This window comes from Ochotona princeps, chromosome 19 (assembly GCF_030435755.1).
Source record: "Ochotona princeps isolate mOchPri1 chromosome 19, mOchPri1.hap1, whole genome shotgun sequence".
Lineage (NCBI taxonomy): Eukaryota > Metazoa > Chordata > Mammalia > Lagomorpha > Ochotonidae > Ochotona > Ochotona princeps.
In genome coordinates, this window is record NC_080850.1 from 2,900,029 (window position 1) to 2,925,385 (window position 25,357).

Here is a 25,357-nt window from a genome sequence, read left to right on the forward strand (position 1 = left end):
TTCTCTGTATATCTGACTTTGTAATAAAAATAAATAAATCTTAAAAAAAAAACAACCCAGTTTTGTTTGTTTTTGTTTTTTTCACAGAGGTGGCAGCAATCCCTATCAAGACTGCTAAGATCTGGAATCTACAACAATACTTCACACTCAGTAATTACAGAACTTGGAACAATCCGAGTAACTTGGAACTTAAAGCAACTTGAAACAACCTGAGTCTGGAGATGGTATTGTGGCACAGCATGTAAAGCTGCCTCCTGAGGCACTGGCATCCCACAGGCACTGGCACACCCACCTTCCCATGATGCACCTGAGGCTCACTTCTTCACTGTACACAAGAGTGTGGAGCCCCACGGAGATGACCACTGCACCAAAACTTTGCCCATTTGAATATTCAATTACAGCACCGCCTCACACACCATAAAGGGGTATCCCCAATTTCCATGGACTTAGCAACAAATGCCAAGCTTTCCTCAGGAACAGAGAGTGCTCATTCACTTCTAAATGTCTTTTAACAGTTTTGGATAAATGCTGCTGTCTTTGTCCCACTTTATCTTACATTCTACTTCTAACTCCTCTCTAACTCCCAGAAAAGAACTTGGGAGTAAATCGAGCTGGAAACACTATTTCCCACAACATCCTTACAAATGCCAGAGGCTGGCATGGTTGCGTAGCAAGCTAAGCCTCTGCCTGCAGTTGCTGGTGATCCCATATGAACACCGGTTCAAGTCCTGGTTTCTCCAGTTACAATCTAGCTCCCTGGGGTCCCTTCACCATCACCCACATACAGGGCAAAAGGGAAGAAAAGGAAAATGGAAACATCCGTCCAACTCACCTTCCCCAGGTCCCGACCCTCCCCACCCCAATCAGGGGTCCTTACGTGTCATCCCTGTCAAATTTGTAAACATTAAAGCTAAAACTAAATTCTTAAAAATCTAGTTCTCTTCTTATGGCCTGGGAAAGCAGCAGAGGATGGTCCAAGTCTTTGGGCCCCTATATCCATGTCAGAGACTTGAAAAAGGTTCCTGGCTCCCAGCTTTGGACTGGCCCAACCTGGTCTTTGCACCAACGGGGGAGTGTACTGACCGATGGAAAATACCTGTGTCTCTTCTAACTCTGCCTTTCCACTAAAATAAATTATAAAAGCAAGACTTCTCTCCCAAATCCAATTAGTTCATAAAGGGACAACATTTCTGCATGAATCTTCAATCCTACTCTATTATTCAGTATTTCCCAGAAATATAAAAATGAAGACACATGTGCAATTTAAAAATCTCAGAGCTGGTACCATGGTGCACTATGGTAGGCTTCTTACTGGGCCACTGTCAACCCATATGGCTGCCAGTTCATGTCCCAGCCACTCCAGATCCAGCTCCCTGTTTTTGGCCTGGGAAAGCAGCAAAAGATGGCTCAAGTGCTTGGGCCCCTGCAGGTACGTGGGAGATTCAGCCCCTGGCTTCGGATTGGCTCAACTCCGGTTACTGCGACCACTGGGGATGTAAGCCAGCAAATGAATGGGAGCCTCTCATCTTTGGCTGCTTCCCCAGCCACAAGCTGGGAGTTGGATAAGGAGAGGAGCTGGGACTAAAGTGGCACCTGTATGAGTGCTGCAGGCAGAGGATTAGTGTCCATTGAGCCACTGTGCTGGCCCTTGCAGATCTTCCGCTTCTGATGTCTGTGATTGTTAATTTTATTTTCAAATTATTCTGAGTGCACAGGGATATAACTGGTTTTGATACATTGGTCTGCACTTTGCAATCTTGCAGAACTTGTTTATTCTGGTAGATTTTGGGGGGAAGTTTACCAAGAAAGGGGCAGTCTTTGAGATTTTCTTTTTTTTTTAATTTGAAAGGCGGAATTGTAGAGAGAGAGAGAGAGACAATGGTCACAGCTGCCAGGGCTAGGCCAGACGACAGCCAAGAGCCAGAAGCTTCATCCACATCTCTCACGTAGGTGAGGGCCCAAAGCATTTGAGCCACATTCGGCTGCTTTCCTAGGCATATCAGCAGGGAGCTGGACTGGAAGTGGAGAAGCCAGGACTCCAAGAGGTGCCCATACAGGGCGCCAGGATTACAGGTGGCAGCTCAACAGGCTACACCACAATGATGGCCCTAAGGGTCAAGTGGTTTTCTAAAAGATCCTAAGTCATTTAATGGGTAAGAATAATTTTTTTTAAAAAACAAAATTGCTGGGAAAAACATATCCATAAGCAAAAGTCAGGGTCCTTCCGTCACATTCAATAACTGAAAATGGATCAGATACTGTATGAATAAAACTACAAGGGCCCCAGAGAGGTGGTGCGTCAGCATCCCATTGGGGTGCTGGTACGTGTGCCAGCTGCTCCATTCTGATCCAGCTCTCCACTGATGGCCTGGGAAAGCACCACAGAGTGGCCCAGTCCTTGGGCCCCTGCACCCGTGGGGAAGACTGGAAGAAGCTAATAGTTCTCAGCTTCAGATAAGCTCACCTCTGGCCATTGTGGGCATCTGGGGAGTGAATCAACAGTTGGAAGATCTGTCTTTCCTTGTCTTTGAAACTCTGTCTTTCAAATAAAAAAAATAAATCTTCTCTGCTCTAGATGTAAGAGCCCCGCGGGTAGGTATGCTGGGATAAGCGCCAGCATCTGACTGGGATGGTATGCAGTCTGACTGGTGCAGCCTCATTTTCTTGTCTCCCTACTCACCCTCACTGGCACCATTCTTTTCCTCCATCGGCAAAAACACTGTTGTTTCCACCTGGTTTCTAACCAGGGACCTTTCATGTGTGAGGTGAACATGATAACCACCACACTTCAGAAAATCTTAACAACAATTAAAAAAAACCTACAGGACCCAGCACTGATAAGCAGCCACCTGCAATGCCTCAAACAAGGACACTGGTTAGTTTTACTTCTTACTCAGCTTCCTGCTAATAACGGCCTAAGTGCTTGGGCCTCTACCATCACCAACTGCTTGGAGCTCCTGGCTCCTGGATTTGACCTCACCTAGCCCTGGCTGTGACCAGCATTCGGAAATGAACCAGTAGATAGAACATATCCCTATGAATTAGACTTTCAAATAAATAAATATAACTTGCATTTTAACTGCTGTTTAAGATGTTAGCTGGGGGGCCCAGCGGCACGGCCTAGTGGCTGAAGTTCTCGCCTTGAACCCGCCGGGATCCCATATGGGCACCAGTTTTAATCCCGGCAGCCCCACTTCCCATCCAGCTCCCTGCTTGTGGCCTGGGAAAGCAGTCGAGGACGGCCCTAAGCCTTGGGACCCCGCACCCATGTGGGAGACCTGGAAGAGGTTCCTGGCTCCTAGTTCAGATCGGCACAGCACCGGCCATTGCAGTCACTTGGAGAGTGACTCAACAGAGAGATCTTTATCTCTGTCTCCCCTCTTCTCTGTATATCTGTCTTGCAATAAAAATAAATAAATCTTAAAAAAAAAAAGATGTCAGTTGGGACACTGCTATCCCACACAGAGTGCCGAGTCCCACTGTTCCGCCTATGAACAGAAGCAGCAATGATGGTTCAGCTAACTGGGTCCCTCCCACCATGTTACCAACTTAAGTTTCTGCCTAGCCCAGCCCCAGCTGTTCTGGCCTTTGGGAATGAGAGCTCTCTCTGTGGTTTTAGCTCTGTCTCCTTGCCTCTCAAACAAGCAATTTTTTAAAAGACTGGGCAGGGGATTTGAATACGTATTTCTCCAAACATACAGACAGAAATAGTCACAAGCACATAAAAAAATGCTCAACATTTTTCTTTGGGGAAATACAAATCAACACCATGTGAGTCTCCACACTCACTAGGACAGCTACAATCAGAGACAGATAATAAGTGGTGAGCATGTGGAGAAACCCGATCCCTCCCACACTACTGGGGGAAATGAAAAATGCTGCAGCTGCTTTAGCAAATAATTCAGCAATCTCTCATAAAGTTAAACATAGAGCTATGGTGTGAATCAGCAATCTGATTCTCGGTATATATCCAAGAGAAATCAAAATACATCCACACAAAGAGTAGGGCACTACTACTACTACTATTTTTTCTTAAGATTTATTTTTATCGGAAAGGCAGATCAGATTTACAGAGAAAAGAGACAGAAAGATCTTTCATCCGCTGGTCCACTCCCCAAGTGGACACAGTGGAGAAAGCTGAGCCAATCTAAGGCCAAGGAATCTTCTGGGTCTCCGATGTATGTGGGTGCAGGGTCCCAAGGCTTTGGGACTTCCTCTGCTGCTTTCCCAGGCCAGAGGCAGGGAGTTGGATGGGAAGTGGAGCAGCAAGGACATGAACCAGCACCTATACAGGATCCCAGCACATGCACGGCAGGATTTAGCCACCAGGCTATCACAACAGGCCCCCCTGCACTAATAATCTTATCAGTATTGATTGTAGACACAGGAGCTGGCAAATCTGCTGTCCGCAGACGCTGACTCATGTCCTGGCTCCTCCACTTCTGATTCAGTTCCTTGCTTATGGCCTGGGAAAGCAGCCCAGGATGGCTCAAGTCCTGGGCCTCCTATAATCATGTGGGATACTTGGAAGTTGATCCTAGCTCCTGACTTCGGATCAGCTCAGCTCTGGCCATTGCAGCCATTGGAGAGTGAACCAGTGGATGGAAGATCTTTCTCTGTCTCTTATCTCTAAACCTGACTTTTCAATAAAGGGCAGAGGATTTAGCCACTGCGCCATCGCACCTGGCCCATGACGGAAAATCTCTGTCTCTTCTCCATAAATATGATCTGCCTTTCCAAGAAAAATCAGGCTGGATTACAACACCCATTGGCTCACGTGGAAGACAGGGCTGGAAACAGAACTGACCCAGCAATTGCAACCACCAGCATGTGCATAAGCTGATTGGGGTGATGGACTGTGCCGGTCCCTGTACTGGCAGGCACACACAAGAATCGGGTCTGGGATCACCTTAAATGAAGTTTCTTTGGCGATCCCTCCAACTGTACTGCTGATCTCAGAACCCCAACCATGAAGGGACTATGTCAGCCAGTGGATTCTGAATAGATTTCATCGCGCTTGCAGCAGCGAGACTGGAAGCAATTCAGAACTGTTGAGTTATCAAAACTGCTTGCGCAGGACCCTCAGAGCGTGCCTCGCATCGGGGACCTGGAATGGGTGGGAGGCTGGGTGGGGCTTTTTCCTTCATTTCCCCCCTGGTCTATACACAGCGGGAAAAAGTGATGATATTAGTGTGGAAACAATGGTCTTACCCACTTTCCTGTAGCCCTTGACCCTTTGTACCCTAAGTAATTAAGTAAGATTATAAAAAAAGTATATATAAAATAAAATGAAAAAAAAGGGAAGGAACATGTTCCTGAAGTCATTCAGTCTTAAATTTATGTGTGTGTCACTAATACAGCTCCAGTAACCTCACAACTACACAAAAGGGTTTTCAAAAGATTTCATTGATTTAAAAGGCAGAATGAGAGAGGGAGAGACGAGACAGATAGTCTTCTTGCGCCCTGTGGTCCACCACTCCAATGCCTCCAATGGCCAAGGCACTCCCATGGGCAGGTGGGCATCCCAAGCAGCGGCTTAATCCCCTGCACCACACTGCCTGCCCCACAATGCCACCTTTAAATACAAATGAAAAGACCTACAAAAACCATCAGTAATCTCACACGCATCATGAAAAAATCCTGTTTAACTGCCGAAACAAGGAAAAACAAAATTTGGAAGCAATGATCACACCTACTTTCCCCTAACCCTTGATCCATTCCACTCTGATCAACCATGTTCACATCATCTAAAATGGAAAAAAAAAAATCCCATTTTACCAATTATTACAATTCAGCATAAAATTCTTCCGTAATGATACCAACAGACAGGTTAGTGAAACAGAACAAAAGAGGGCTACTCAAGTAAATGGGGGAAAAACCAAAACTGGGATCTCATCACAGATCATACAATAAATAAAATACCATTGATTAAATCCATAGATTAAAGAGTTGATTCTTTTTTTTTTTAAAGATTTATTTTATTTTTATTACAAAGTCAGATATACTCAGAGGAGGAGAGATAGAGAGGAAGTGGAGCTGCCAGGATTAGAACCAGCGGCCATATGGGATCAAGGCAAGGACCTTAGCCACTAGGCCACGCTGCCAAGCCCTAAAGAGTTGATTCTTAAAAAGAAAAAGCAACCTATCTTACCTATCTTAAAGAGAACATTTTACAATTTCAGTAAGAGGGCACTCTTAAAAAAAAAATGGAAAAATCTATTGCCAGAAGGAAAAAAAAAAGTGCTAATTTTATACAATGTACAAATTACACACAAATTCAGGAGCAAAGATGACAAAGTATAAAAAACATCATGGCAGGGCCCGGCACAATAGCGTAGCAGCTAAAGTCCTCACCTTGCATGTGCCGGGATCCCATATGTGTTCATGTCCCAGCAAACCTGCTTTCCATCCAGCTCCCTGCTTGGGGCCTGGGAAAGCAGTAGAGGACGGCCCAAAGCCTTGGGATCCTGCACTGCATGGCAGACATGGAGGAGGCTCCTGGCTTTGGATCAGGTTGGCTCAGCTGCAGCGGTGGTAGCCACTTGGTGTGTGAACCAGTGAACAGAAGATCCTCTCTGTCTTCCCTTCTCTCTGTACATCTGACTTTCCAATAAAAAACAAACAATGGGCCCGGCGGCGTGGCCTAGCGGCTTAAGTGCTCGCCTTGAAAGCCCCGGGATCCCATATGGGCGCCGGTTCTAATCCCGGCAGCTCCACTTCCCATCCAGCTCCCTGCTTGTGGCCTGGGAAAGCAGTTGAGGACGGCCCAAAGCTTTGGGACCCTGCACCCGTGTGGGAGACCCGGAAGAGATTCCTGGTTCCCGGCTTCGGATCGGCACAGCACCGGCCGTTGCGGCTCACTTGAGGAGTGAATCATCGGACGGAAGATCTTCCTCTCTATATATCTGACTTTGTAATAAAAATAAATAAATAAATCTTTAAAACAAAATAAAAAAATAAAAGGCAGATTTACAGAAGTAGAGACACACAGAGAGTTCTTCCATCCTCCGTTGCTTCACTCTCCAGACAGCTGCAATGGCCAAAGCTGAGCCTACAAGGAACCAGGAGGAGCTGCTTCCGGGTCTCTCATGTGGGGTACAAGATCCAAGGACTTGGGGCACCTTCCCTGGTCATAAAAAGGGGGCTGGATCAAAAGTGGAGCAGCAAGGACACAAACTGGCACCCATACAGGATGAAGGATCAGCGTGGATCCCATTAACTGTTCTTGCTTCAATGCCCTTCTCTGCCTGCTGCGCACCTGTACCTCACAGATGAAAGGCTGACTGGTCTTTACTTAAATAAACTGACGGGCCGGTATCGTTCCGCAAACCTGGTGAACGTTCCTAAAACGCGCCGGACCTTCTCCAAAAAGTGTGGCAAGCACCAGCCCCACAAAGTAACACAGTATAAGAAGGGCAAAGACTCCCTCTATGCCCAGGGGAAACGGCGTCACGATAGGAAGCAGAGTGGCTATGGCGGGCAGACCAAGCCTATTTTCCAGAAAAAGGCTAAAACTACAAAGAAGATTGTGCTGAGGCTTGAGTGTGTGGAGCCCAACTGCAGATCCAAGAGAATGCTGGCTATTAAGAGATGTGAACATTCTGAACTGGGAGGAGATAAGAAGAGAAAGGGCCAAGTGATCCAGTTTCAATCTTCATTCTCAGCTTTGTTATGAATTGAATATAAAGTCTTGAGATTATTGTTCGCTTCAGTTGTTTTTTGGGGAAGAAATAAACTGCAGCCATCAATAAAATTCCTCTTGGAAATTTGAAAAAGCAATAATAAAATAAATTTACGACAGAGGCCACTGCCAATGGTGTCTCACGCTAAGCCTCTGCTTGCAGCATCAGCATCCCATACTGGCCCTGGTTTGAGTCCCAGTTATTCCAGTCCTGACCCAGCTCCCTATTAAATGGGTTTGGATCCCTGCTCCCACATATGAGACCCAAAACAAGCTCCTGACTTGCAGCTTTGGATCAGCCCAGCTCTGGGCACTGCAGCCAACAGGGGGTAAGACAGCAACAGAGTATATCTCTCTCTCTCTCTCTCTCTCTCTCCTCTCTCTCTCTCTCTCTCTCTCTCTCTCTCTCTCTCTCTCGCATTCTCGCTTTGTGTGACTCTTCCAAATTACACACACACACACACACACAAACACAGAGCAAGAACAACACAACAAAAACAGAGCAACTCTGGGCTGGTCCCATCCACACCCTCATGGTCAGAAGCGATTACTTACAGCAATTGCTGATGCTCGCCCAATGGGAGTGAAGGGGAACATTTGGAATTGGAAGGACAGAAGGATTTAATTTGCTTTTTCTTTGCTTTCTGTATTTCGCTTGCAGTAGAAAACAGTGAATAGCTGAAGGAATATTTCATGATTAAGTTTAGATAGAGCCTGGGAGCCTGAGAGATAAGGGGCACCTGCAACTAGCCCCCGCCCCTAATTGCATGGCCCCCTCCCTGTTTATCTTTAGGTTTCCCCCTCCCTGTTTATGTTTAGGGTTCCCCCTTCCTGTTCATGGTTATGGTTTTACGGTTTTGTGATTTTAGCCTTGGTTTAGCCTTTAAAAAGGATGCTATACCATGACTCGGGGTCGATGCCTAGCCTCCTGCGTGAGGAACTGGCCCCGGCCCCAGCGCGCTGGTGATCGAACAAAGCCTCTTGCTTTTGCATCAAGCCTCGTCTTCGGTGGTCATCGGAGAAACTCACTCTCTCGAGACAGATGGTAAGGTTTTCCCTGTTGGGGGGCCTTACAGGAGACAGGACTATAGTTTGTTTCTGATGAATCAAACAGCCATTCTCTGCTGAGGTGCCAGAATAGCCAACAGACCACAGAAAGAAAATACTGTAGGCCTCTGCTTGAAACCAACAACTACAGTGCAACTGCTGGTCTTCAGTGAGGGCCACTAAATAATTAAAAATAAATAAAAAGCATTCCTGATCTCTGTAGAGCTCCATCCCAGCTGCCTGCTGCATTCACTGTTCCACTCGCCTGTCAGACCAGAACTTTTCTCCAGAGACCTCCAACATCACCACCTCCCATCCTTATTCCTGGTTCATCATTTCTTTTGTTTTTCCCTATTCCAACAGAGAAAATAGTCACGAGCTCCAAAACAGAACATAAACCACCTACCGACATTTGCATTTGCACATCCGTCTAACCCTTGTGCAATCTGTGTTCCTAGCCCAAGTCGGCTCCCCTTCTGCCGTACCTGCCCCCCTCAAGGATCTCTTTCTAAAACCGAAGGCATGTCCCACCAAAGCACACAGACGCACTGGGACTTGTTTCTTTACAACTTCTGTACAATTCCTCTCCTCTTTAAAGCAGAGCCTAAAGACATTTCCACTTGCTCATTCTCATTCTCTATTAAGCTCACCCCAATTAAGCCTTCATTCTAACATTCCAACAATTGTAAGGTTTTAATTCCTAGTCCAAGTAACCAGTGACTGACACAATGAAAGTTAGTGCACTTGATCCCACCATACCACATGTCACATACCACATGTCCACTTATCACACTTACCACTTAGTTTTTTCCCCACATTCTCATTACACACTCAGAATGCTAAAGATTAACTGCTTTAGAGTTTAGCCCTCTTATCTTTTTTTATTTATACAATCTCCCCCGGTGTTGTTCTAACTGTAAGTATTAGCTACATGCAGATGATGGGCCTGGTGTGGTAGTCTATGGGCGCCAGTTCTAATCCCAGCAGCCCTGCTTCCATCCAGGTCCCTGCTTGTGGCCTGGAAAAACAGTGGAGGATGACCCAAACCTTGGAGCCCTGCACCCACATGGGAGAACCAGAAGAAGTTCCTGGCTCCTAGTTTGGATCGGCTCAGCTCCTGTCACTGCAGCCACTTGGGGAGTGAACCAGTGCATGGAAGATCTTCCTGCCTTTCCTCTCTGTAAATCTGACTTTTCCAATAAAAATAAAGAAATCTTGAGGTCTGATGCAGCAGCCTAGTGGCTAAATTCCTTGCCTTGCAGGATCCCATATGGGCGCCGGTTCTAATCCCGGCAACTCCACTTCCCATCCAGCTCCCTGCTTGTGCCTTGGGAAAGCAGTCAAAGATGGCCCAGAGCCTTGGGACCCCGCACCCGCACGGGAGATGCAGAAGATACTCCGGGCTCCTGATCAGCATAGCTCAGGTCGTTGTGGTCACTTGGAGAGCGAATCAATGGATGGAAGATCTTCTTCTCTGTCCCTCCTCCTCTCTGTATATCTGACTTCACAATAACAATAAAATAAAGCTCCTAAAATAAACAAATAAATCTTTAAAAAAAAAAAGATTCCCAAATATGCATCCCCAATATGTGCCACCTCAGATCATTCTCCTACACTCAAAACTCTAACTACAGGATTACAGTTGATTGGACAATATTTGTATGACAACAACCAAACAGATACCTTTGGTATACCTGATTGGATATCTGTATGAGAACAGCTGAGTGGACAGCATGTGAATGACACCACTTGGTAGAATATACAAAACAAAAGTCTAGAAACAGTTGATGGGCTTTGTTGATAAGCTCAGTACCTCCTCCCTTATCCCATAGGACCCTCAGCCGCCAATAAACTTTGGCTTTTGACCATCAGTCAGAGTCCAGGCCATGGCTGTGGGACAGCGACAATATCCAAGCTCCCAATTTCCCCCAGATGTGTTTTTCCCTTGTCTTCCTTATTAAGTCAGTGACTTTCCCAATCTTCCTCTTAAATCTTATTGATACACTAATTTTTCCCTTCAACAATTCCTCATAATTAGCACTCTTCATCCGGGTCCAAATCTTCCTGAATCACTACAAAAGCCTCCTAATTGGTTTCTACTTGCTCCTTACATTCCTCAGGCCATGCTAAGACAAAGCCAGGGGCCTATTAAATCACATATCAATTAAAGCCTGTCACTGCACAAAACCCTCCCAAGATTATTCACCTTACCTCAAAGATACAATAAAAATCTTAACAATGCCCTCTATGATCTGGTCCAGTCAGCAAGTCTCCCATATCATCATCCACCTTCTGTCTTTGTCTCTCTCTGGGTTCTAAGATTTATTTATTTTTATTGGAAAGGCAGTTCAAATTTACAGAGAGAAGAGACAGAAAGAAAGATTTTCCATCTGCTGGTTCACTCCCCAAATAGTTGAAGCCACAGGGGTCCCAGTTGAATTGATCCAAAGCCAGGAGCCAGGAGCCTGTTCCAGGTCTCCCATGCAGGTGCAGGGTCCCAAGGCTTTGGGCCATCCTGGACTGCTTTCCCAGGCCACAAGCAGGGAGCTGGATGGGAAGTGGAGCAGCCAGTATACAATCTGGTGATCATATGGAATTCTGGTGCTTGCAAGGTGAGGATTTAGCCATTGAACCATCATGCTGGGCCCCCTCTCTTCAGTTCTAAGCCTTTTGCTCATTCTTAGACATCAAGGACAAGCCCTAAATGGGCTTTCGTGTGCCTGATTCTATCTGGAATCCTCTTTTCTTGCCTATCCACATTTTTTACTTCCAAATAAAATTTATTTCCTTCAGGCTCTCACACAAATGACAATTTCTCAATGCAGCTTTTCCTTAGTTGTCCTATTTAAACTCAATTCCTGTTTCCTTTTCCCCACAGCACTACTTTTCCACTATTTGAATATTTTTCTATCTCCTTCCACTAGAATGTGAGCTCCACTAGGGTAGGAAATAGGGTTAACGCACTTTACCAGCATCTAGCACTTCTATTAGTACGTACGTAGGCACTTCAAATTTTGAAGTTTGTGCACACAATTTTTGATAATCTACATTCCCACCAACCTTTTCAAAATCCTGCATATGCTTGGAGAGTACATTTTTACACCAAAATAAACTTACTTTTTAGAAAAATGTTTCAAATGCTTATTTTTTATTTGAGAGGCACAGAGGCAGAAAAAAAGAGTGTTCCATATTCTGGTTCACTGCTCAGATAACCACAAGGTAAAGGACTGGCCAGGCCCAGGGCAGGAGTGCAACCCAGCTGTCCCATGTTGGTGGCAGGAAGCAGGGCCGGTCTGCTTTAGCAGGAGGCTGAACTGAGGAGCTGGTGCTGCCATCATTCTGACGAGGGACAGGCATCTTAACCACCACACCAAACGCATGCCACCAGCATTTTTAACTCAATTTTCCACAAATGTCTTAAAACTCCTGTTGTAGCAGATATCAGAGTTGACCGGGTAAGGCCTGGTGTTGTGGCATCATGGCTTAAGCTGCCATCTGCAATGCTAGCATTCCATGATCCAGCTCCCTGCTAATGCGCTTGGGAAGGCAGCGGCAGATAACTCAGGTGCTGGGGCTCCTGCACCCATGGGAGACACTGATGAGGCGCTGGGCTCCTCACTTCAGCATGGGCCACACTTGGCTGCTAATGGCCATTTGGGGGAATAAACAAGAGGATGACTGCCTAGCAAAGAGAGGAAAATAAAATCTTTTAAAAAAAGTTGATGGGCCCGGCGGCGTGGCCTAGCGGCTAAAGTCCTCGCCTTGAACGCCCGGGATCCCATATGGGCGCCGGTTCTAATCCCAGCAGCTCCACTTCCCATCCAGCTCCCTGCCTGTGGCCTGGGAAAGCAGTCGAGGACGGCCCAAAGCTTTGGGACCCTGCACCCGTGTGGGAGACCTGGAAGAGGTTCCTGGTTCCCGGGCTTCGGATCGGCGCGCACCGGCCCGTTGCAGCTCACTTGGGGAGTGAATCATCGGACGGAAGATCTTCCTCTCTGTCTCTCCTCCTCTCTGTATATCTGACTTTGTAACAAAATAAATAAATCTTTAAAAAAAAAAAAAAGTTGATTAGGAATTGGGATAAATCTGTAATGTACAGGTATGATGCCCAAAAATTTAAAACTTGATTCATCAATGTTTCATAGGATAAGAATAATATTTAACACTCCTGTTCTTGAGTCACCTATGCTTTAATGATATCAACATGCGATCACTGAAGTAGCTAACATTATCAGCTCATAGAGGAAGCAACTCAAGGTAAGTTAAATCATCTCCAAGCAATCTTGAAGACACAGGATTCCAGTCATGATGGCGTGCTGACTTTCCCAAGCATAATCTGATCGTATCAGCAGACAAAGATTGCAGAAATGCTCTTGCCCAATGAAAACGAGACTATTAATTAGTAAATTTACTGAAAGTGAAATAAGAAAAAAAAATTCTACACACTAATTCATAATTCAGGATTGCACTGTTTACATATGTAAATATGCAACAAGCTGGATAAAAGGCTACATCATCCTTAGGAATGAATTTATTGGCAATCCCTGCATGTTTATACCAAAGTCGCAGATCTGATTTCTTTGAGAGGAGTACATAAGCACTTGCCAAGCACTAATGCAGAATCTTTGCTTCCTTCATGCTTTTTCTGAGAGTTGTTTAGGGCTTTTTTTACCCACACTTGAGAAAACAGTAGCCTCCTACCGTCCCACCTGCCCCAGCAACTTGACCTTCTGTGCTCTGCTATATCACCTATTGCGGTTTTCACAAAAACAAAAACTTTCTGCATGTTATTTTATTAGGTTATGGACTATTTAAGTTTAGATGACATCTCCCAGCTGCTCCGGCTGCAGCCAGCTTTCTGCCAAAGCACCTGGGAAAGCAGCAGAGCATGCTCAAATACCTGAGCCCTGTCGGCCACATGGGAGTCTGGGATGTTGTTCCCGACTTCGGCACGGCCTGGCCCTGGCTACTGCAGACCATTCGGGGAGTGAATCTGCAAATCGAGGATTTCTGTCACTCTGCCTTTTACATAAACAATCATTAAAAAAAAAAAAAAAGGTTAGGGACAGTGCTGTGGTCTAGTGAATTAAGCTAGTGTTCCAAAGGGTCACCAGTTCAAGTCCCAGCTGGTCCACTTCACATTAAGTTCCTCACTAACATTCCTAGGAAAGCAGCAGGGGATGGCCCAAGATCCTCTGGCTGCTGCACCCCAGGGAAGACCAGGAGAGAGAGCTCAGGACTACTGGCTTGGGCCTGCCACAGTTCCAAGCCACTTGAGAAATGAACCAGCAGATGGAAGATCTCTCATTCCTTCCCTCCCTTTCTGTCAAATAAACAAGTCTTTAAATCAAAAGCCACGGTCCCTTTTTTCCCACCTGAAATGTAACAAAATTTAGCTGCACAAATCCAACTGGTTCCAAGACAGGAGCACCACAGCACATCTTGGAACAAGCCAAACAGACCGAGAAAGAAGACAAACAAGCACCAGAGAACTTCGACCAAATCACACATCCACCCCCCTACCCTGCAAAAAAGGGAGCTGAAACCTGAGGTCTCTAAAATATTTTGCCTTCCTTACCTTAAACCTGTTAGATGAAGAAGCAACTGGAGCTCGGGCGCCGAGCAGTGTCACCCTGCTCTGCCTTGACCTGCCAACTCCAGGCGCGTGCTCCAGACTGCCAGGGACACGAGCCTGAAGCCTAGCGCCAAGTCTGACACCTCGCCGTGCCTACGGAGGAGCCTGTGCATATGTCTGAAAAGCCTCCCAAATCTGTCTCTAATTTATCTTTCTAGTCTCATTTTCTCCTCCTAATTCTCTAAATCTGTCACAACAAACACATTTCACACTTCCTCATCTCTGTACCGGGACCAAGGCTGTCCCCTGGGATCTGAACACCCTCCTACCCACCACCAGCTGATACTCTTTCCCGCCTGACGAGTAGGAAGACACAGATTTCTACCACTTACCAGCTTAATGACTGTAAGCAACCGTATCAATAAATCTGCTGCTGCTTTACACACAGGCCTACTATCATGGAAGCCTACGGGGCACTGCGAGGATCGATCGGAGAATGGTTACAAACGACCCAACACCATGGCTAAGGCACAGTGCTTCATGAATAGGCCGTAGGCACTCAGCCATCCTCCCTCTACCTACAGTACCCCCCTCCTCCCTAAACTGCGGGCAGGGTAACCACAGCACACTGAGTGACATCCCACAAGGCACTCGTTCTCCATGCTCACACCGAGCCTCCCCCCGAGCTGCACAGACATGGATTATAAGCTGCTACGCTAGGAAGTAACTTGTGCAGACAATGCGACTTCTCAGAATCTGTTTCTTCATTAATAAAACAAACAGCAACTAAGCATTGACAGTCTTCTTAAGAGGTTTCAAAAAGGAGGGTGATTTAGGAGTGAGTCTGTGGTACACCAGGTCAAGCTGCCGTGTGGGGCAGCGCATCCCGCACCGTGTCCGGCATCAAGCTCTGACCTCGCTGCTGCTGCTCCGGCTTCCTGTGAAGGAACCTGAGGAGGCAGAAGACGATGGAGCAAAGGCTTGGTGAGACACCTGCCACCTATGGGTGGCACAAGGGAAGTTCAAGGCTCCCAGCTTTGTCCCGGCGCAGGCACCACTAAGGTGGTTACTTGGGGAGTGAACCAGAGGATGGGACGGCTGACTCCACTTTTCTAAAAGACAAATCCTTATTAAAAAGGTACTGTACATCAACTGCCACAGCAACGCTGGACATCCAGCAAGTCTCAGCACATTTAACAGCACTCTACAATATCTGATCCAGCAACGTCTTACGGAATACATACGTTAAATGCATTTTCCTCATTAAATCCAATCTAAATAAAACTCAAGATAGAAGCAATGTAAATATAACTGAACCTGCCTACTTACCTCTTAAAGGCACAGAAAATGCGAACGCCTGCACATTCAACCTCACAAAGACACTAGCACGCTCATATCTTTCCAGCACCATACCATACCAAGTACATCACAATTTACAACTCGTATCACTTACATAATACAATACACTGCAAACACACGGGCCCTGCCCCTGAAGAATCTCTAAAACATAGTCCGTTAAAATCAAACAAAGCTGGGCCCCGTGTAGTAGCCTAGCGGCTAAAGTCCTCGCCTTGAACGTGCTAAAATCCCATATGAGCGCCGGTTCTAATCCCGGCAGCTCCACTTCCCATCCAGCTCCCTGTTTGGGGCCTGGGAGGGCAGCAGAGGACGGCCCAAAGCCTTGGGACCCTGCACCCGCGTGGGAGACCTGGAAGGGCTCCTGGCTCCTGGCTTCGGATTGGCTCAGCTCCAGCCATTGCGGCTACTAGGGGAGTAAATCAGTGGATGGAAGATCTTTCTCTGTCTCTTCTTCTCTTTGCATATCGCCATTCCAATAAAAAAATAAAATAAATATTAAAAAAAATTTCATTGGACCCGGCACAATGGCGTAGTGGTTAAGGGCCTCGCCTTGCACTGGGATCCCATATGGACACCAGTTCTAATCCCGGCAGCCCCATTTCCCATCCAGCTCCCTGCTTGTCGCCTGGGAAAGCAGTTGAGGACGGCCCAAAGCCTTGGGACTCTGCACCTGTGTGGGAGACCTGGAAGAAATTCCTGGATCCCGGCTTCGGATCGGCATAACATCGGCCATTGCGGCTCACTTGGGGAGTGAATCATCGGACGGAAGATCTTTCTCTCTGTCTCTCCTCCTCTCTGTATATCTGACTTTGCAATAAAAATGAAATAAATCTTTAAAAAAAAATTTATTCATTTTATTTGAAAGGCAGAGACAGACATTGAGAGGGAGAGCTCCACCATCCACTGTTTTACTCCCCATACGTATGCAATCCTCAGGGCTAGGCCAGCCTTAACTCAGTGGCCTGCAATGCAATACAGGTTCGCTTGCTTAGGTGGCAGGGACCCAAGCGCTTGAGTCACCATCTGCAGCATCCCAACACACCCATCAGCAACAAGCTGGACCAAAAGCACAGTAGTGGGCCCAGCGCAGTAGCCTAGCGGCTAAAGTCATCACCTATGGGTACCGGTTCTAATCCCAGCAGCCCCACTTCCCATCCTGCTCACTGCTTGAGGCCTGGGACAGCAGTCGAGGATGGCCCAAAGCCTTGGAACCCTGCACCCGCGTGGGAGACCCGGAAGAAGCTCCTGGCTTCAGACCAGCTCAGCTCTAGCCGTTGTGTCCACTGGGCAGTGAACCAGCAGATGGAAGATCTTTCTTTCGGTCTCTCCTCTCCAATGAGTCTGACCTACCTTTCCAATAAAAAAATAAATAAATCTTGGGACTCAAACCAGACAGTTTCCCATGGGTTGACAGGGTGCCAAGCGGCAACATCATAAACCACTCCACTCCTCTTTATTTATCCTTAATCTCAAACTTTGATATCATCAATTTCTCTAGTAAAAACTCCAAGTGCCAACAATGTCAGAATTTTTCATTTATACGTTTTTCAACTCATCGCTCTATGTAAGGGAGAGCAAAAAGTTTTTCAAAATTAACCACCTTGAAATTTACCCAAGGAAATCACCAAAAAAAAAAAAAAAACCCTCGAGAACTTGCAAAAACAAACTTAACACTGCAGCATTTGCATTCCACTCTGCACTGAACATATACCCGTACACGCGGCACAGCAGAAAAAGGAAGCCCTGGAAAGAACGACCTGGTTCTCACTCTAACATTGCCACTCTCCTGGCATGTAACCAAAAGACACTACTTTCTCTGGTTTTCTTTTTTCTCTTTTTAAAATTATCTATTACTTGTCTGAAAGGCAGAACAACAGATGAAGAGATGTTCCTTTCGCTGGCTCACTCCCCTAAAGCTCCCTCAAGTGCTGGGGCTGGCACAGGCCGAAGCCAGGACCCCTGAGCTGGGATGCTCACCTGCCACTGTTCCAAGCGCACTGGTGGCAGCGATGTGGCAGTACCAGAACCCGCACTCCAGCACGGGGTGCTGAAAGAGGGGCCGCCTGTGAAGCATGCTACTTCTTACACCTCATCTCCTGCATCCGCAAAGTAGGCATCCTAACAGTAAAGATCCTCACAGATAACTGGGAGTCAGTGATAAACGTACGCTAAAAGTTGAGCAAAGTACTTACAGCAGTCATACTCAGTAAATGAGACGCAACCTAGCAGGGCCTGGAGCATTAAAGTTCTTCCTAAATATTTGCTGAATACATGAAGATTCAGCAACCTTTATATTGAGAAATCGGGGCATTGCTAGAATTAGTCTGAGCCTAAGTTAAATAATGATTAACAGCAGGACACTGCGCACAATTCACAGGTCACCAAGGCCCTCTGACGTCTATGAGCTCACTGGGTCTCCACAACGTCCAAGGGGGCGATGCGGGGGGTGCCCATGGGGGCTGTGGGGTTAGCGGGCGGTGGAAATGCACGTAGAGACCAGAGGCCAACGTTCCGCACCCTCGTGGTCCTCGCCCACTACAGCACGCAGCTCGGAGGTGGGTTCAAGTGCTCAGTGTACACAGCCATCCCCGGCCAGGCAGGGACCACGTCGGTCGGACACGAGGAGGGCAGGACGCACGCCCAAGCTGGGGAGCCCTGTCCGAAGCCCAGGGAGTTTGCAATGTGGCCTGGCCAGGGGTCCTCCCGCACACGTCCCTCCCCCACCGGGCCCCACACAAGTCCTCGGGGCGCGGGATGCCAGCAGAAGGCTGTCCTGACAGCTCCGCGGCCGCTGTTAGACGTCGCTGGGCGGAGAGGACCTCAGCGGGAATCGAACCGGGGGAAGGACGGCTGGGAACTGACTGGCACCCGCCAAAGGGACCACGAGGGCGCTGACCCGCTGAGGGTGGAGTGCCGGGCACGGTAGCGGCGGCTGAGGGGTGGGGGACATATGGACGGACGGACGGGCACTCGGGGGGCTGAGGGAACCTAGGCAGTTGGCGTCTAGGGAAGAGGGAGCCGCCCGCTGGTCAGAGAAGGATCCCGGACCCAGTGCGAGGAAAGTACTGAACTCCTGCAAGGGCCCACTCCCCATCCCGCGGCGGAATTGGCTGCACCGAGTACTCGCTGCTACCTGAAACTGCAGCAGTTTCTCTGTCTGCTCCTGGGTTAGATCCCGCTCCTCAGGCGCCGCCATTTTGCCGCCGCCTCTACGCTCCTGACCCGTCCGCACCGTCACCCGCCGGAACTGATATCAGCCGCAACCGCTTCCGGTCTGAACGGCCGCAGCTGCTCCACTGCGTCTGCGTGAGCGGCCGCTCGCTGCCAGAGGGAGCCACTCTCATCCCGAATACTTCCGGAACCTGCCGAGGGACGATCGGCACAGCTCGCTCTTCGGATTCGGGTGACGAAACGGATGGAAAGCCGACAGGGCCGGAATGTGCTTCGAAGCTCTCCGGAAAGTCCCGAAGGGCACTCGGCTGATTTCGGCCGCTCCCTCGCTGTTTTCCGACCATCTCTTACGTTCCTGAATTTCTCTCTGGAATTGGGAACAGTTTCGATGTTTGGCCCCAAAGCTCCTGATGCTCTCTGGAGCTTCCGAAAGTTCCCGAATATTGGCGGGGCATTTCCAACACTGCCTTTAGACCAGGAAGCGAAGAAAAGGTTGAGGTTGTGGAGGCGTTTGCAATCGCGGCTCCGCGGTAGCTTGCTGAGGGGTGGTTTGAAAGCAGCTTCCTGGGTGTTTGACGGGAAGCACGTGGGCCGGCTCGGAGAAGAGCTCTCCATAAACCCAGCAGGCGAGGGTGCGGAGGAGCCTCGGCCCCTCCTCTGTCCCCCGCCCCGTGACAGACTGGAGAAAGACTCCCAGAATGAGAGCATTTCTAATTCCCGCCTTGCGAAGTCCTGGGGCAAACCGGTGCAGGCTCCGTTCTTACCGTGGTCAGCCCTGGACCTGCCACTTCTGCCGATTCTGCTAGGACTTTCTTGGCCCTGACTCCTGCTCGGTGCTGTTTCCGCTGCCTTATCTCCAACCCCTCCGTCTCCACCATCCTCCTCACCTCCCTTGCCCCTTCCTGTCGCCACCTCGCTTTGGATCTTTGCTTTTCATCCCCAAGCCCTTTCTTCTAACATCTGTCACCTCTGCCTGACCCCAAAAAGTTTGAGTGTGGTAACCTGCTTTCCCTCTCGCCCCGCAAGGCACTTGACCGCCTGGGCCCCACCTGTGGCGTTCCACCACTGTCCACCTGCTAAGCTTGAATAGGTGACAAGACCAGAAGTCACCTGACACTGAGCTTGTGTTGAAGACTACGGTAAAGACTGTAGAACAGGGACCCGGCGGCGTGGCCTCCCCTTGAACGCCCCTGGATCCCATATGGGCGCCGGTTCTAATCCCAGCAGCTCCACTTCCCATCCAGCTCCCTGCTTGTGGCCTGGGAAAGCAGTCGAGGACGGCCCAATGCATTGGGACCCTGCACCCGCGTGGGAGACCCAGAGGAGGTTCCAGGTTCCCAGCTTCGGATCGGCACAGCACCGGCCGTTGCAGCTCACTTGAGGAGTGAATCATCGGACAGAAGATCTTCCTCTCTGTCTCTCCTCCTCTCTGTATATCTGACTTTGTAATAAAATAAAAATAAATCTTAAAAAAAAAAATACTGTAGAATAGTAGTGCAGTATGGTAGACTATAGTATGGACAGACTTAAATTTTGTCTTGATTTCTCTCAGGCTTTTAGCAAGTTTTGCCAGTCAACTCAAACTTCTTAGCAATCTCCTAGTGGTTATATATATGTATCTTTTCAGTAACTTTACCTTTCAAACTAAAAACTTTTGAAAAAAGGCTGTGAAAAATCAAATATATATTTATTTTGGTACAAAGACTTTTTGGGGCCCGGCAGCGTGGCCTAGCGGCTAAAGTCCTCACCTTGAACGCACAGGGATCCCATATGGTCGCCGGTTCTAGTCCTGGCAGCTCCACTTCCCATCCAGCTCCCTGCTTGTGGCCTGGGAAAGCAGTTGAGGACGGCCCAAAGCTTTGGGACCCTGCACCCACGAGGGAGATCAGGAAGAGGTTCCTGGTTCCCGGCTTCGGATCGGCACAGCACTGGCCGTTACAGCTCACTTGGGGAGTGAAACAATGGATGGAAGATCTTCCTCTCTGTCTCTCCTCCTCTCTGTATATCCAGCTTTCCAATAATAATAAATCTTAAAAAAAAAAAAAAGACTTTTTGAAGGCGGTGTTTAACAGGGTGTGTAGCATGTCAACATCCTGTATCAGAAAGCCTGGGTGCGAGTTCTGGGTCTGGGCCAGGCGTGGTAGCCTAGTGGTTAAAATCCGGACCTTGCACACTTCGGGATCACATATGGGCACTGATTCCAATCCCAGCTGCTGCACTTTGTATCCCGCTCCCTGCTTGTGTCCTGGAAAAGCGGTCGAGGACAGCCCAAAGCCTTGGGACCCTGCACTTGCTTGGAAGACCAAGAGGAAGCTCCTGGCTTTGGATCAGCTGAACTTTGGCCATTGCGACCACTTGGGGGTGAATTGGTAGACGGAAGATCTTTCTGTTTCTCCTCTGTATTTCTTACTTTGCAATAAAAATAAATAAATCTTAAAAAAAAAAAAAAGATTCACCTTCCCTGTATTGCACAGCTGGGAGGCAGCAGATTTCCAAACCCAGGACATTCCCCTAAATCAGCTGGAAGTAACTACAGAAGATAAAGAGGACTCTCCATCCCACAGCAACCCTTAAGATTAAGGGTTCCTAAAGAGGGAACCATATGGGACTGGCAGGTAGCAAGCTTAGAGTCACAGGTTGGAAGTCAAACCTCTGCAAGCCCTATGTAATACTCTGTATACCTGTTAATCAAATGACCCCTTCACCCCCGGGCTGTACTCCCCCTCACCTGGGACTTGGGGATGGTATCATGTAACCACTCCCCTTTTCAGGCTCATAGCAAGCCAAGCAATGGGGAAGGGCGCTCTCTTCCTGCAGGCACAAGATGAAAGTAGAAATAGCTCTTCCACCTTTCCTCTCCTTGCCCACTCTATCCTTGAATATGGTTTATGTGTGTCTATGATTTCATCACCTTTTTTTTTAAAGATTTATTTTTATTACAAAGTCAGATATACAGAGAGGAAGAGAGACACAGAGGAAGATCTTCTGTCCAATGATTGACTCCCCAAGTGAGCCGCAACGGGTTGGTGCGCGCCCGATCCGAAGCCAGGAACCAGGAACCTCTTCCGGGTCTCCCACACAGGTGCAGGGTCCCAATGCATTGGGCCGTCCTCAGCCACCTTCCCAGGCCACAAGCAGGGAGCTGGATGGGAAGTGGAGTTGCCAGGACTAGAACCGGCGCCCATATGGGATCCCGGGGCTTTCAAGGTGAGGACCTTAGCCGCTAGGCCACGCCGCCGGGCCCCTGATTTCATCACCTTTTAGTCTTAAAAAAAAAAAAAAAAATTACCCTTGTCCATTAACCATTCCGGCAAGCTACATTTCAGCTCGTGAGCTGCTGGTCTGCTCCGTCTGACCAAGGCAGCATCCTCATGACTTCTGTTTGGCAAAGAGAAGCAGTATTGGAGCTACATGGATATCATTTGTATGAGAACAGCTGAGTGGACAGCGTGTGAATGAGAACACTTGGTAGAATATACAAAACAAAAGGCGTTACAAACAAAAGTCTAGAAACAGTTGATGGGCTTTGTTGATAAGCTCAACGCCTCCTCCCTTATCCTATATGTGTAAAGTCTGATGCCACTAATAAACCTCGGCTATCAAGCATCAGAGTCCAAGCGTGTTACTATTGTCTCCAGGCACCAAGTCCATCACTGCGGGACAGTGATATAGGGCGAGCACTTTAGGCACTAAACCACTGCACCGAACCCTTAAAAAGTTTTTTGAAGCAGACATTTAGCCTAGCAGGTAAGATGCCTGCTGACCCCTATCAGTGCTTGCATTTGAGTCCCAGTTCCAACTTCTACCTTTCATTTTCCACCAGTGCATACCCTGAGATAAAGCCGGGAGGCAGTGGGGATGGGTGAAGTGATTGGCTTCCTACTACTCACTTAGGAGACTTGGGTTGAGCTACTGGGCCTTGGCTCTGATTCTGGCCCAGTCCTGGCTACTGAAGATGTTGGGGACTCGCAGCTAGGACGTCTCCCTACCTCTCAATAAATTCAATTTTCTTTTTAAAAATGTATTTAATTTACTTTTTCTTTTTTACTTGAAAGGCAGGAGGAGAGAAAGAAAAAAGTCATCCATGCATTGGCTCACTCTCCAGATAGGCAGCAAGGGCCAGAGCTGAGTCCATAGCACCATAATGGGTGCTGGCTCCGCACATGGAAGCTTAGCGGGCCATGTCATGGTGCTGACCCTTCAAAAAATAAAATTTTCAAACTCTGTTAAGCAAATTTTTCTGACTTATATTGTCTGCTAAAAAAGGTGTTTTTTTTCCAGTTTTTTTTTTCCAGTTTTTACTTTTGAATTTTTTTTTAAATGTATCACGGTCTTTATATAAAATGAAACCAAAAAGCTGAAAAACCAAAAGCTGAAAAAGCAGTTACAATTCCTACTTGAGTGGACAGTTACAACAATTAATCATTTTTTGCAATGACCATTATACTTTCAATTTATGATGAACTACTCTGAACTTATGATGAGACGTAGTCAAAGCCAAAAGAGAAGACGTAGGAAGAATATTCCTTTGTTGGAGGAGAATTAACCCTCCAGAATCAGCATGGGAAAAAATTAATGTAGTCAATTTCAACTCACACTGAGCTGACGCAATTTTTTCATTGATTTGCTTGGTGTCATTCTTCTAAATCAAGTGTATTTAATTCTTCTTCTAGTTCATCCAAATCTTCCCCAGTAAAAAGATTTTCATCAACAGGAACGGCATGAATAGCTCCATTTTCCTGAGCTGCCCCTTCTTTGTCTTCTTCCAGATCACTTCTTATACCATTTTCAGCCCTGCTTCCAGAAGCTTCGCTTAATTTGTTTTCATCTTTATCCAAAGCATATGTGCTGAATCTTTCAAGGCTGGCTACAGTAATACCTGTCTCATCCACATCTCTTGGGACATACAGACTTAAATAAATGTCATTTACATCCACTGAATCATCAACCTCATCGCCACCTGTTCCCTGGGTGTAACGGATAGCATCTGCCTCCTCATCATCATCACTGACCAACTCAGGATGAAATTCAAACACCTCACGACCACTGATCACGAGTGCTTTGCCTGCTTTGAACTCTGCTTTTCTTCTTTCCATATCTTGCTCAAATTTATCGATCTTTTCTTGTCTTTTCCTTTTTTTCCATGCAAGAAAAGATTCTAGAGTGATTTTGGTAACATTTGGGTCTAGGGCAGAACGCTCTCTTTCAATTAGATCTTCTAATGAAATCTCATCTTCTTTCTCTTCTTTCTTTTTGTCTTTTTTCAACACGAATCCAGGAGGAAGTACATGCCGATACATGCAATTATCACCAACTCCAGGGCAAACCCCAAACCAGCCATACTTGTTTTCAATGGCTTCAAGGAAATGCTTGCACACCATTTGAGTTTTTGGCTTTTTCTTTTCTGCCTCACCATGCTTCTTGTTCACTACTTCTTCCAGCTTTTTCTCATCCCAATTGTCCATAGTATCTTATTCTTTTTTTTTTAAAGATTTATTTTTTTTTTTATTACAAAGTCAGATATACACAGAGGAGGAGAGACACAGAGGAAGATCTTCCGTCCTATGATTCACTTCCCAAGTGAGCGCAATGGGCCGGTGCTGTGCTGATCCGATGCCGGGAACCAGGAACCTCTTCTTCCAGGTCTCCCACATGGGTGCAGGGTCCCAAGGCTTTGGGCCGTCCTCCACTGCTTTCCCAGGCCACAAGCAGGGAGCTGGATGGGAAGTGGAGCTGCCGGGATTAGAACCAGCGCCCATATGGGATCCCGGGGCGTTCAAGGTGAGGACTTTAGCCGCTAGGCCACGCCGCCAGGCCTGAGTTCTTCATCTCTTGCATCAATGTAAACACTTCGTTTTTCACATTTTCTCTCCAGAGTCAAGTCATGAGAGAACTTATCTCCTTTAGTACACTGTCCTTGCTTGAAGGATGCACATACCACGGACTTGGGATCGGCACCTTTACTAATTTTTTGAGCAGCAGCTACTGGCTTGAAGAGCTCATTTAATTCCTGCAATTCTTTCTTCTTGTCATCTTTCTTCAATTTCTTCTCAGCTTCACTTTGTGCTACCTGTCGTGGATTTTGTTGACCAAATTTAACCTGATGAGTCACAGCTTTGATCAACTTTTGTTGCTTTGCTCCTTTGTTATTCTTTAAACCAAAAGTTTTGTCCTCGATCTTCTTCTGCTCCGCCTTCTTGCTGCCCCCGGCTTGAGCCTGTAACTTGGGGGGCATGGCGGAGGAGGCAGGGAGCACCGGCCAGGCAGGGACAAGGCTGGAGACCCTACTTTTGAAATTTATTGTACAATTCTGTATGGTCTGGGATTCCCCGCCCCCTAATTTCCACTGCCTGATTGATTTTTCCCATGTCACACACTTCACAAGCAGATACAATTCCATCAATCAGCTAGTGAAGTGTGCCCCAACATTGCTGGTGCAGACAATGTCAGACAGTCCAGCATCCCATTGTTTAGATAGATCAACACTTTCACTGGGAGTCCATCTTTTGTTTGGAAGCAGAGCT

General features: G+C 47.4%; 3 protein-coding genes and 1 non-coding gene across 5 annotated transcripts in view; 1 reads left to right on the forward strand and 3 right to left on the reverse strand.

Annotated features, from left to right (window-relative positions):
* Positions 1–18,938, reverse strand: part of FAF2 (Fas associated factor family member 2) — a 67,666-nt gene extending 48,728 nt beyond the window's left edge. For both annotated transcript variants that reach the window (XM_004587398.3, XM_004587397.2), the window contains exon 1: positions 18,796–18,938. In XM_004587398.3, the coding sequence (XP_004587455.1) occupies positions 18,796–18,858 (63 nt within the window). In that variant the 5' untranslated portion in view covers positions 18,859–18,938. The remainder of the gene's footprint in view (positions 1–18,795) is intronic.
* LOC105941952 (large ribosomal subunit protein eL42-like) lies at positions 1,287–7,677 on the forward strand. Its single transcript, XM_058677866.1, has 2 exons — positions 1,287–1,299; positions 7,272–7,677. The coding sequence occupies exons 1-2, from the start codon at positions 1,287–1,289 to the stop codon at positions 7,673–7,675; spliced, it is 417 nt and encodes a 138-aa protein (XP_058533849.1). The 3' UTR covers positions 7,676–7,677.
* LOC118760136 (small nucleolar RNA SNORA2/SNORA34 family) lies at positions 8,772–8,908 on the reverse strand. The gene has a single exon (XR_004996605.1). It is a non-coding gene; the product is annotated as a small nucleolar RNA SNORA2/SNORA34 family (small nucleolar RNA).
* A 4,463-nt stretch (positions 18,939–23,401) lies between the features above and the next one.
* Positions 23,402–25,086, reverse strand: LOC101523100 (zinc finger CCCH domain-containing protein 15-like). Its single transcript, XM_058677365.1, has 2 exons — positions 24,645–25,086; positions 23,402–24,303 (listed from the first exon to the last, which is right to left on the reverse strand). Exons 1-2 carry the CDS (start codon positions 25,066–25,068, stop codon positions 23,468–23,470), a joined length of 1,260 nt encoding a protein of 419 aa, XP_058533348.1. The 5' UTR covers positions 25,069–25,086; the 3' UTR covers positions 23,402–23,467.
* Positions 25,087–25,357: the final 271 nt, after the last annotated feature.